At 37.6% G+C, this 12145-nt stretch overlaps 1 protein-coding gene across 4 annotated transcripts in view; it reads left to right on the top strand.

Moving 5' to 3' along the window:
- Positions 1–12145, top strand: part of SLC4A4 (solute carrier family 4 member 4) — a 358380-nt gene that overhangs the window by 144715 nt on the left and 201520 nt on the right. For all 4 annotated transcript variants that reach the window (XM_058722325.1, XM_058722324.1, XM_058722327.1 and 1 more), the window contains exon 5: positions 6059–6219. In XM_058722325.1, coding sequence (XP_058578308.1) covers positions 6059–6219 — 161 coding nt within the window. The remainder of the gene's footprint in view (positions 1–6058; positions 6220–12145) is intronic.

Genomic DNA, 12145 nt, shown 5'->3' with positions numbered 1-12145 from the left:
TTCAGTATTAGGAAGTTCAGGTTAAGCTCTGTGTCTCAGAAAATAATGAGAATGGTTTCAGTAGTAGGAAAATTATCCCAATTTAACTTCTGGAAGGCACAGTAGCCACAAGGGAAGTCTTTCTTTATATGAAGTTTGAAGCACAGCCAACTCTTCCACCCTCTTTTTTTTTTTTTTAACATCTTTCCCCTACTTTTCCCTTTCCTAAAAATTAAAACTTTGAATTTTTACTGGTTCTTCTAACATAGAGCACAAATGAAGACTGTGCAAAGGATAGAATGATTAGACCTGAGAAATTGTATATGACCAGTGGAATGCAGAGAATACTCTTTTTTGAAGGGTATTCGTGTATTCCTGAGTGTTAGGTCATTCGAGTACTGACCTTTAGTAATATGGCAGTAATTAGAATGGATTATTTGGTATTAGTGAAGAAGCCTATGCTCATTATTAAGACTTTCAAGGTGGCTAGGCATTAGCTAATAGGTTCATGATACAAACTGGCAAAAGAACAAGCCATGGTCTAGCTTTGGTGTTGGCCCAAAGCCAGGAAGAAGAGCTACTGCTATCTCCTACCACCCCAAGTTCTTTCTTTCTTTTAAATGTTTATTTGTGTGTGTGTGTGTGTGTGTCTGTGTGTGTGTGTGTGTGTGTGTGTGAGAGAGAGAGAGAGAGAGAGAGAGAGAGAGAGAGAGAGAGAGAGAGAGAGAGAGAGAGAATGAACATGTTTTCGAGGGGGAGCGGGAGGGGAAGGATCAGAGAGAGAGGGAGACAGAGGATCTAAAGCAAGCTCTGCACTAACAGCAGAGAGCCCGACATAGGGTTTGAACTCACAAATGTGAGATCATGACCTGAGCCAAAGCTGGATGCTTAACCAACTGAGCCACCCAGGCACCCCTCACATTCTTTATTTCTTTGAGACAGTGACGTCTCTGCAAAAATGGTTATTGGCTTTCAGTTTTCCTTCAGGGAATATTCATATGGGTAATGTTGGACTTCACTGTTATGAGAATATATGTTAAAGACCAGTCTCCCAGTGTGATTCAGTTTTTGCTGCCAAACCTGGGTAAAAAGGAAAGCCATCACAAGTTTCAACAAGAAAGCCAGCCAACAGAGGAAAAGGGTATTGATGTTTTACTTCCAGTGGGACAGCACAAATGAACACCCATTTGTGTTTCTACTTGGCATACTGACCCAGTCTATCTTTGGAAAACCTGATTATAGGGCATGGCCATCAAGCATAGATATGTGCACTTACCATGCGGGTGTGGAGAGAGACTGCTCTCTTCCCAGTATATACTGACTTCTCTGTCTTTTCTCTACTGGATTACTTTGGAACATTCCATTTCAGAACAAGTTTATTTCTTCTGTAACAAGAAGGCTGAAGGAAAAGGAATCTAATCATCTATGTAATTGTAGTTACATACACTGTTTTGCAGTAACTTTCACAGTTGATCCAGAAATTTAAGAGGTCTCCTTAAAAACATAATTTATCCCAGATACACACTAGCCTTGGCTTCTTTGGTGTAATGAGGCACTTATTAGTTAGCAAGAAATTTATTATTTTAATAGTCTTATATAGTTGGATTATATTCTAGGGCAAAGGTCACATCTATTTTCCACTGTTAAATTGGCATGCATGTAAGTTAGAGGTCTTGTCTTTTCTTAATTACATTTAATCATATGATTGGAAAGTTGCAAAATTCAGTGAGTCCCAGTGGGCCTTCTCTTTTCTTCAATAAATGAGAGAGATACTGTTTGGTCGGCAGTCACTCAAAGTACATTCAACTGAGTGTACTTTCTCCTCCTCCTTCTTCTTCATCTTCTTCATCTTCTTTCTCTTCCAACCTTGGAATAAATAAAATTTACCTAAGAAACTCTTCCTGCAAGGTTACAACAGTTTTGTAATTGCAAGCATTTAAAAATCTAACTTCTGAAATAAATTTTCCTATAACATGTCAAGTACCAAGACAAAAGGAAAAGTAGGAAACTTCATTGCAAATATATTGTTATGCACAGTTACTATGAAGGGTGGATAGTAGCTTATAGTACATTTTATAATAAAAATGTCTGTTTTTTTTAAAAAAATGTAATTACATGGTTCTGGGACACCTTAACAAATTCATTGGCATTCGGATAGGCTGAACTTTGGCACCTTTGGCCTTAGCCTTTTCTTTAATGGGTTCTGATTTGAATTGAGTAGTTTTCAGTTTTTTTTTTTTTCAAATTTGTCCTTGATAATGTGAAGAGGATAGACATAGCATGTGTAGTTTCTGGAATGAAACTATATGCGAACAATCTGTTTAAATGGGCAAACTATTACTTTATGTCTGAAGGCATATGTTGGAAATATACTCGATTCCTTGAACAATCAGAACAATAGATTTTGAAGGAATTTAATAGTCATTATCCTAGAGTTTCCCTTATGTCCTTAGCTATGCTATGATATCATCACGGCATTTAATATTTACTGAACTCAAAGTGGAATAGAAGCTAAACTGAACTATGAGATCATACTTATCCCTTAGGAACATAGATTCTAGGGAACTGGCTAGTTTTGAGATTTTACATTTTCATTCATTTGTGATTAAATCTTGACCTAAAGGGCTGGTGTATTCCGGGAGGGTGACTAATGCTATTCCATAAATCCCAGCTGGTTGGGATTTATGATTCTAAATGTACTTTTAAAACTTGTTTAAAGTCATATTTAAGTCTAATCAGGTGACCTACAATACAAACTGTGGAGAGGAGTGAAATAACAGATTGGTCACAAAAGAGTGCATGGGTTTTGATCCTTTTTTTGTTTGTTTGTTTTAAGAAATTTTTATTAAACTTATATCATCCATTTCTCCTATCCTTCACTTCCCACCTCTGACAACTCCCAATCTATTGTCTGTATTTATGAGCTTGGTTATTTATATTTATATTTATTTATATTTATATATTTATGATTCTACATATAAGAGATATCATACCATATGATACCATATGTAAGATATGCCATATGATATAAGAGATATCGTATGGTATTTGTCTATCTCTGTCTGACTTACTTCACTTAGCAAAGTGCTATTGAGGTCCATCCATATTGTCTCAAATGGCAAGATTTCATTATTTTTATGGATGAATAATATTCCATTATATATTATATATAATATTTATATCATGTATATATATTACCAGTTTCATATGTACAGAATCATATATCACTATTATATATATATTTGTACCTTGTATCATGTATCCTAATTTCTATATCTTGGTTATTGTAAATAATGCTGCAATTAACATAGGGGTGCATATAAAAAAATAAACTTACATAGTTTGGACAGTTGAGAATGATGGCAGAAAAGAGCCACTGTCACATTGTACGTATTTGGCAATACAGATCTATGGCAACTGATAGGAAGAGGGACTCATTCAATAAAAATAAGAGGGAATTGAGGGCTGTCTAAAACACTCCCCTTTACTGAGTCCCCTTTACTGAGTTTCTAGCTGGCTTTTGTTATTTATCTTGGGTTTACATCCCATGACCAAAGATTCTCTCCCTCAGCTACTAAGAATTCTCTTAGGAGGGGCGCCTGGGTGGCGCAGTCGGTTAAGCGTCCGACTTCAGCCAGGTCACGATCTCGCGGTCCGTGAGTTCGAGCCCCGCGTCAGGCTCTGGGCTGATGGCTCGGAGCCTGGAGCCTGTTTCCGATTCTGTGTCTCCCTCTCTCTCTGCCCCTCCCCCGTTCATGCTCTGTCTCTCTCTGTCCCAAAAATAAAAAAATAAAAAATGTTGAAAAAAAAATTAAAAAAAAAAAAAAGAATTCTCTTAGGAATAAAAACAAGGAATCACTCCTATAGTAACATCCTTATATGTAATTCTGACACGGTTTTATATACTATGGAGTCTTTTAATATACTAGAGCCTTAGCTTGGGTAATAAATCATTACATCAAATGTAAATATGATTCACTATAATATACACCTGAAATTATTAGGATATTTTATGCCAATTATACTTCAATAAAAATACTCTTCAAAATTATTTTAAGTTTTTATTTTAATTTCAGTTAGTTAACATAACAGTGTTATATTAGTTTCAGATGTACAATATAGTGATTCAGCACTTCCATACATCACCATGTGCTCATCATGACAGGTGCATTCCTTAATCCCCATCACCTGTTTAACCCAACCCTCCATCCCCTTTTCAAAATTATTTTAAAAATGTATGATTTATATAACACGTATCAACAAACATAGTTAAAGATTGTGTGAGCAAGCCTGAAAAGATAATATACCTAAAGTTAACCAATGTAATATACTCTATAAAATGATTACTTTTGAAATAACCCAATTACCTTTTATCTTTTAGGCAAATCCATAGGATTCTATAAGAGTGTGATGTAAAATTGCCATTTTTCTTTCATTCTTTCTATTTCTGTAGTACTAATAGCAACTTAAGGGAAGAACTACTAAGTTAATTACACACACACACAACACATACACATGAATATTAAAGGTTCTTGTATTCTGTCTTGGAATGTTTCACAACTACTTTTATGGAAAGAAACAAGGCCCACTTCTGAAGTTTTAGAACTTTGGTGGTGATGTGGGCTTTTTAAATTGTGAGGAAAATATGTAAAAATCTCCACTGTTTACATTTATGGGGGATACAGAGGAAAGGGAGAGGGTCTTGGAATTGAGGGTGAGGTTGGAGATAAGGTTACCATTGACATGTGGGAGTTCTCTGGCTAGGAGGGACTTCCTGAGAGGAGTAGAGACAGAGAGTCTTTGGATATGGCTAAAATACTTGTGAATCATGTGAATATTGGGCTTGATTAAAATTCTCAATTTTCTCTGACTCTGTGGTTGATCTCTTGATCTGTTTTCACTCCTGGTTCTACTAATGTGTTTTTTTTCCTCCTCTGGGGGGTGGTGAGCAGTCTATAAATAATACCTTATGTAGAGCTTCCTCTGATCTCTGCCCTTTGTTCTCATCTTTAGTGTGCTAGGTGAGCATTTAGTTTTTTTCTAGGAAAACATTTTTCAATCATTAAACCTTTGGGTGAAGAATGTAGAAAAACAGTTTTTTTTAACCCCCTCTTTATCTTTTTCAATATCTTTCAGAAGGTTTGAATTGAGAGAAAGAAGCATTTTTCTTTGGGTCATAATGAATAGCAAACTGACGATGCTTTCATGTTCTCCTTTACCAGTGTAGAAAAAGTCTGTATGTGTAATATGTGGGATATACAGACGGTCAAATGTGTTTTGCTTTCATTTCCATTAAACTTTTAAAAAGTTGCTTGTATATTGCTAAGTTATCAAAATATCTAGGAGTCTTAGAAAGACAGTGGGTTGTTTGTTCCATTGCTAAGGTTTATAGGAGATCTATTATTATCAGAATAGATGTGTTCACTGAACTTGTGTATTTTTAAACATGCGGAGCCAGACTTGAAGAGAAAAGCTTCCATTAGAATCTCAATGAGAAGGGAACATGTGTCAGCAGAGAAATACAAAGTAAGACATAGCAACACATGCTGGCCCTCTTTAAGTATTAAAGGGGAGTTTTATATTCATCTGACCACTTCATACACCACATTTTTCAAATAATTAAGATAAATACTGGTTCATAATTGATATTTCACCTTATAGAAACTTGCCTTGTGAAGTCACAACAGAATTCTCACAACGGTGGTTATTTTTACATAGTGTAGGCTTTCATGGAGAATTTTGAAATGCACATTTTTCCTATGTTATTTTAAAAATCTAGTAAAATAATCATTCTTAAGGATTTCATGGTTATGTATAGACAGGTGGGAAACCAAGGATGCTCTTGGATCCCTTTGGTTTATTTTCGTTCCCTCTAACGCCATGTGAAGGAGCAGTCTAATGACTCTGTTTGGTGTATTCATAAAGGTAATGCAATTAACGATATAATAAGCTTTTAAGACTCCATCAAAGGAGACATTTTGGAAGTGCTGGTGGGGGTGGAGATGGAGGGGTTGATGTAGCTATTTCCAGAGAAGGTTGGAATACTTTTAATTGCTGCTCACTAATCTCATGTTCCTAGGTGGATTAAATTTGAAGAAAAAGTGGAACAGGGTGGGGAAAGATGGAGCAAGCCCCATGTGGCCACATTGTCCCTTCACAGCTTATTTGAGCTGAGGACATGTATGGAGAAAGGATCCATCATGCTTGACAGGGAGGCGGCTTCTCTCCCCCAGTTGGTGGGTAAGTATGTTGTTTAAAGTTTTTATCATCTTTTTAGCTCTACCAACCTGCCCACGGGTGTCGATTAATGGAGATGAATTTTATAACATTTATTTTCTCTTTTTTTATATACTATAAAACTAGTAAGGTTTGTTGCAGGTTTGGAAAATATAGGCAGATATTGAGAAGAAAATAAAAAATCATCCATCGTGCCTCCATAGCCATCATTAGCATTTTGGCATGTTTCTATCCAGTTTTTATTTCTCAGTCTTCTCTTTTATGCTTTTAATTTTTCACATTATTTTTATTGGGATCAAAATGTGTATGTACAGATCTTCATTCGCTTCCCTCGCTTATTAGTGGAAGGCTAATATTTAGAATGGAGGCTCCCTGCTCCTATCCTTGGTTATATTGGACTGGAAGTATGGAGACTAGATTTCTAGAACTCTGACCTTAGACATTGCACTGAGCTTCTCTGGGCCTCGGTTTCATCATCTGTAAAATAGGGTTTATGTCCTATGTCAGAAGGAAAATAGTCTAGTTGCTGGGTTGGGACTAATTTTGTAGGTGGAAGTCAAGATCCTTTAACTATATGTAAGAAAGGTTATGGGGGGCAAGCAGCCAGCAGCCGCATGTACTAGCCACATGGGCTAGTGACTGGTCCTGTCACATTGGTGCTGAGTATCATTTATACACCCACCAGCAAGTCACTGAACCTCCTGGTGCATTGGTATCTTTTGCAATTAGTGCTGTGTAGTGAATGTTAACTCATCACGTTGAACGCCTTGAGCACACATCACTACATTCCAAACAGTAGTAATTGTTTTCATTTTCTAACAAAAGCCTGGCCTAAACTGCCTTATTACCCTACAGATCTAGGTGTACTGAAGATCATGTTTTTCTCAAAATGAGATACAGGGGCCCTGTTTGTCATTCCCAGGAAAATTCAATAACTAGATGTCCTCTGGACCTATATGGATGACTACACTTTTCCAAGTGGGCTGCAGGGTGCCTCATTTGGGATTATGGAGAAGACAGCATGGATTGTGGCCCCACAGAAAGTGACCAGTATAAAATTCTTGTATATCAGACTCACCACAGAATTTCTTTGAATATCTATAGCCAAAAGGCTTGTCTATGGCATCTCTGTTGTTGTTGTTTTTTAGCAAGATAGTAGGAAAGCTATAGCATTTGTATTGGAAGAAAAGGTTAGTTGTCAAATGAGGCATATATCTTACTGATGTATATGTATCTGATTCTTCTTCAGAGAGCTTGTTAGCTCCATTTGCAAAGAAGTCCCACACTTTTCATGAACCTGAGACACTTAAGGTACATGTGGAGAAGGAGGAAGTGTAAATATGTCTTCATAGGGGGTGGCCAGAATTAATTAGTTCCTGCATTTATTCAGCAGTGGTGCATGAACTTTTACAGTGTGCCAGACACTATTCTAGGCCCTGGAATTACGTTTGCAAATCTCTCACTTTGTACGTGAGATAAGTTACAAATCCACATCCACAGAGGTTAGAAAATAATGTAGGAAATAATGCTGTATGTGGAATTTTTCACATATGACCAGGCAAGTGAGGCTGAAAATGGTTATCTGGAGAGATCTTGGATTTTTGTACCCAGGGAACAAGAGCCTGTCTACAAAGACAGAAGCAAACAGAAGGGATGGTTTTCTGGGTGATTTGTTTTGCTGCAAGGGAGATTGTTACTCAAAAAAATATCATGGTTAGCAAAAATCCGTCCAGTTTTTGAGTGAGAACTGCAATTTCTGTGTTTTCAGACTTTAAGAACTAATCTGGAGCAAAGATGTCTGAAATTAGACAAGTTGAAAAAATAAGTCAGAATACATAAATGCTGGATAAAATGGGAATTAAACTTGTGGCTAGGCAATATATACAGTCTCAGAGGAGAATGTGTGTTATGGTTTAAGGGTCACTAGAAAGTTTCCAGTAAGTAAGAAAGTAAGTCCTACAGTAGAACTTGGGCTTTTCTATAAAACTGTCTTCAGTGTCTTTAGTACTAGAAGGAACCATCCTAAGGAGCTTCTGATCTTTGGCAACTGACTGATCTTTTCCATGCAGTTGGAGACAGAATCCCATATTATATTGGAGCCTTGTTTAGCTACTGGCCAAAGAAAGAGGTTCTGGTATTCCCTAGACTTAAGGAAGATTCATTAAGCATTTTATGTTCTCACTTTAGTTTTCCATGACTTTTTATTATCTGTTGTGGACTTTTTCTCTAACCACCATCTCTTTACTTTTAAAAATTGTCATTAAATTGTAAAATTAGGCACCACCATGTCACTTTGAAGTACCATCACTCATTCTGGAGCTGATAATACAGAAAAGCAATCCAGAGGCAAATAACATACATTACCAGCAAAAGAAAGGAGGGAGGGAGGAAGGGAAGGAAGGAAGGGAGAAAGGGAAGGAGGGAGGGAGAAGGGGGGGGGAAGAAAAGGATCAAATTTGCAGGGGTGGAGGAAGAGTGTGTTGGAAAGAGTGTCCCTGGCTGAAAAAAAAAATATTTAAAAATCCTCAAAGAATCAAAACATTACAGAGGGTTAAACAGCATGAAGAAAAAAGCACCCTAATTTCGCTTTAAATGACAGAAGATGTCACAGTAACTTGAAGAATTATTGCCATTATTTGGTTATTAAAACATCCTTTTCTAGCAGAGGGTGAAGCCGCTGTTTTGTTCTGCGTTGTGCTGATAATTCAGAGTTGTGAATTATGTACAGTTCAGTCTCTAAGATGCATCTCCCCTCCTCCCCTTATCTCCACAAAGGAGAAGTGAAAGAAATAATAGTGGGTGTGATTATATCAAACAAACAATAGCATGATTTTTATCTTTCTTTGCAGTCCACCTGCTCCTTCTTCTCAGTGGCCTGCTTCTGAGAGGCATCCTCCCTCTGCAGGTGCAAAGCTATCACCATGTGACTGTTTAAGCAGGTGTCACTTCTCATACTTACACACAGCATTCAGCCTAGTTCTGATTCTCCTCAGGACTTCTCCTTGTTTTCTTCATGGAGAACCCCTTTGAATGCTAAGAAAAATACTTGCCTTTAAAATAATTAAAGACTAAAACATTACATGGATTATTTTGATAGCTTGATTATTACTATCATCATTATAGTCCTACAATGAAAGAGTGTCATTCACACATGAAGGCAACTGCATGAGGATTTTCCTACCCTCCGAAGTTAAAAAAAAAATTATAAGCCATTTCAGGTATTGTATTATGATGGGAAATGGATTAGGAAAATGTAGCTCTATCTATTTTTGGAGTTCTCGTTTTTATATTTAAAGGCATTGCTGGGCTGTACGTGTTGGCAGATGTGTTAGTCATGTCGTTCCTTGCTTTTAACACCTTTTAGATTTTCAAAATGGCAATGTATTTTTTATCACAAAAGTAATACATGTTCATTGTGAAATAATCCAGAAAAATAGAACACACAAAAATCAAAATACCACCATTCACAGCAGTTTTTGTACATCTCCGTTTATGCCTATGAAATTTATTTTACTAATAGGATCATACTGTAACACTTTAATCTGCCCTTTTTAACTTAAAAACACGAATTTCTTTCCATGTGATTAAATATATATGTGAACATGATTTTGATGTCTGCAAAATATTTAATCATCTATTATTGGGCATTTAAGTTGCCTTCAAATTTTTATTGTAATGAATAAGCAAACATTTTGTTATAGTTGCGTGAAATTGTTTATTTTTTAGTACAGATTTCTAATGGTGAAATATTCAGAGTTTGAATGTATGGAAGGGTTTTGTTTACGTATTTGCTGAGTGGCCTTCAAGAAAGGTTTTACTAGTTATTACCATCACCCTCAGGATGTGGAATATTCCCTGTGGCACCCACTTTTCACATTCATATATACATTTGGCCACTTTGGTAGATTAGTAAAATCTCATAATTGGTTATATTTATAAATTACCTTTGTTAGTCTTGAAGTTTAATGTTTCTTGGACCTTGTATTTCATTTGAAAATGTTTATCAGGGTGCCTGGGTGGCTCAGTCAGTTAAGCATCTGACTCTTAGACTTCAGCTCAGGTCATGATCTCGCCATTGGTGGGTTTGAGCCCCACGTTGGGATCTGCGCTGACAGCGCGGAGCCTGCTTGGGATTTTCTCTCTCTCTCTTTCTCTGCCCCATTCTGCTCATTCTCTCATTCTCTCTGTCTGCTCATTCTCTCTGTCTCTCTCTCAAAATAAATAAATAAAACTAAAAAAAAATGTTTATCACTTTTGGCCATTTTTTTTGTTGTTGTTGTTGTTGCACGAACACCACCATTCTCTTGGTTTGCAGAAGCCCGTGCATATATCAGGTTTTTGTTTGTTTGTTTGTTTGTTTGTTTGTTGACTGTTGTCTTGGGTCTAGGCCTTTTTTATTTTTATTTTTTTAATTTTTTTAACGTTTTTATTTATTTTTGAGACAGAGAGAGACACAGCATGAATGGGGGAGGGTCAGAGAGAGAGGGAGACACAGAATCTGAAACAGGCTCCAGGCTCTGAGCTGTCAGCACAGAGCCCGACGTGGGGCTCAAACTCACAGACCGCGAGATCATGACCTGAGCCGAAGTCAGACACGTAACCGACTGAGCCACCCAGGCGCTCCTAGGGCTTATTTTTTATAATGGAGAAAACCACTGTGTGATATGGGGAACGATGTAAAGTGTGAGTCCAGAGAACCTGGTTTCACTTGGGCAGCTGCACCTCTAGTTGGGCTTCTCCTGAGAGCGAGTCACCTCTTTTGCCCCCTCTTTTCCCAAATCTGTGTGACAAGAGGCTGAACTTGGTGTTTCCTGAGTTCTCTTTCAGCTCTGCCATCATCTGTGGTTGGCACGTTCCCTCCCAATTGGTAGTGGTTGTGGGATTTTGAACACTGAAGGCTTAATTTCAGTGTAGCTGTTAAATGTTACTGCCCCCACTTTCCTTGAAAGGTTTTGTAGTTTGTACTTAAAAAGATCCCTGTAATGTGGGCTGTTTTATGGAAATGTAATGAAGGACATAAGCCACACAGATGTCTTAACCTGTTCTAACTGGTGATTTCCAGGCATTAGTAACAGAGGGCTGGCTGTGCGTATGTATGGATAGGTTTGAGATTACAAGGGAAGGCAGGCACGGAGGGAGGCCTTGCCAGGAAGGGTAGATAAGAAACACTTTAATCCACAACCCTGGAATTAGAGTAGGAGCTTGATAACATGTGCCACAAATACGCTGGGGCCGTTTGCTTATTTTTATGGTTCTTCTGTCAAATGGACCTTCTGCAGTGAACAAGACTTAAAGGGAAAGTAGAGGAGTAGCACCTAATTACTTTACTATGGAACAGAAGGTTAACTGTATAATTATAGGATCAGTTCTGAGAGTTTCACTGAGAAGGGTTTGTACAGTTAAAAACACTCAGAGCTAAAGGCCACTCTCAAACCAAAACATTCCTATGGGAGAAACTCTTCCTGCCTTGCCCAAGCTCCCCACCAAGTGGCCCAGTGTTATGTGACATTTATGGCATTTGTATAAGATATGTAATGGAAAATTCAGGAGTCAGCCTCTGCTTGGCTTCTAAGTTGATTATATACTGTGTAAGTTGTCAGTTTCTAGCTATAGGTTGTGAGGTCGTTCTGTGAGTGCTTGCTATTAAGATGGTCCTCTGAGTGGTGCAGTTATGCCCAGGCAGAGCCCCTGGAACATCTGTGACTTCTCTTAACAAAGAGATAGCAGTGCTTAGGAGGCGTTACCCTTCCCGTTCCCATCAATTTTTGGTCAGTCTTTTGCAAGAGAAGAGCTTTTCTTCTCTTCTTCACTTTTCTATACTGAGAACTTTGCCCAAGCGGAAAATGTTGAAGTGTGCTAGATGCACTCATATACCTGAAAAGGTAAAAGGTAGGCATGGGATCCATAGTTCTTTCTGGTTCTAGAGAGG

Source organism: Neofelis nebulosa, chromosome 3 (genome assembly GCF_028018385.1).
Source record: "Neofelis nebulosa isolate mNeoNeb1 chromosome 3, mNeoNeb1.pri, whole genome shotgun sequence".
Taxonomy (NCBI): domain Eukaryota; kingdom Metazoa; phylum Chordata; class Mammalia; order Carnivora; family Felidae; genus Neofelis; species Neofelis nebulosa.
Note: the sequence above shows the minus strand (reverse complement) of the source record. Positions and strands in the feature narration are given on the sequence as shown.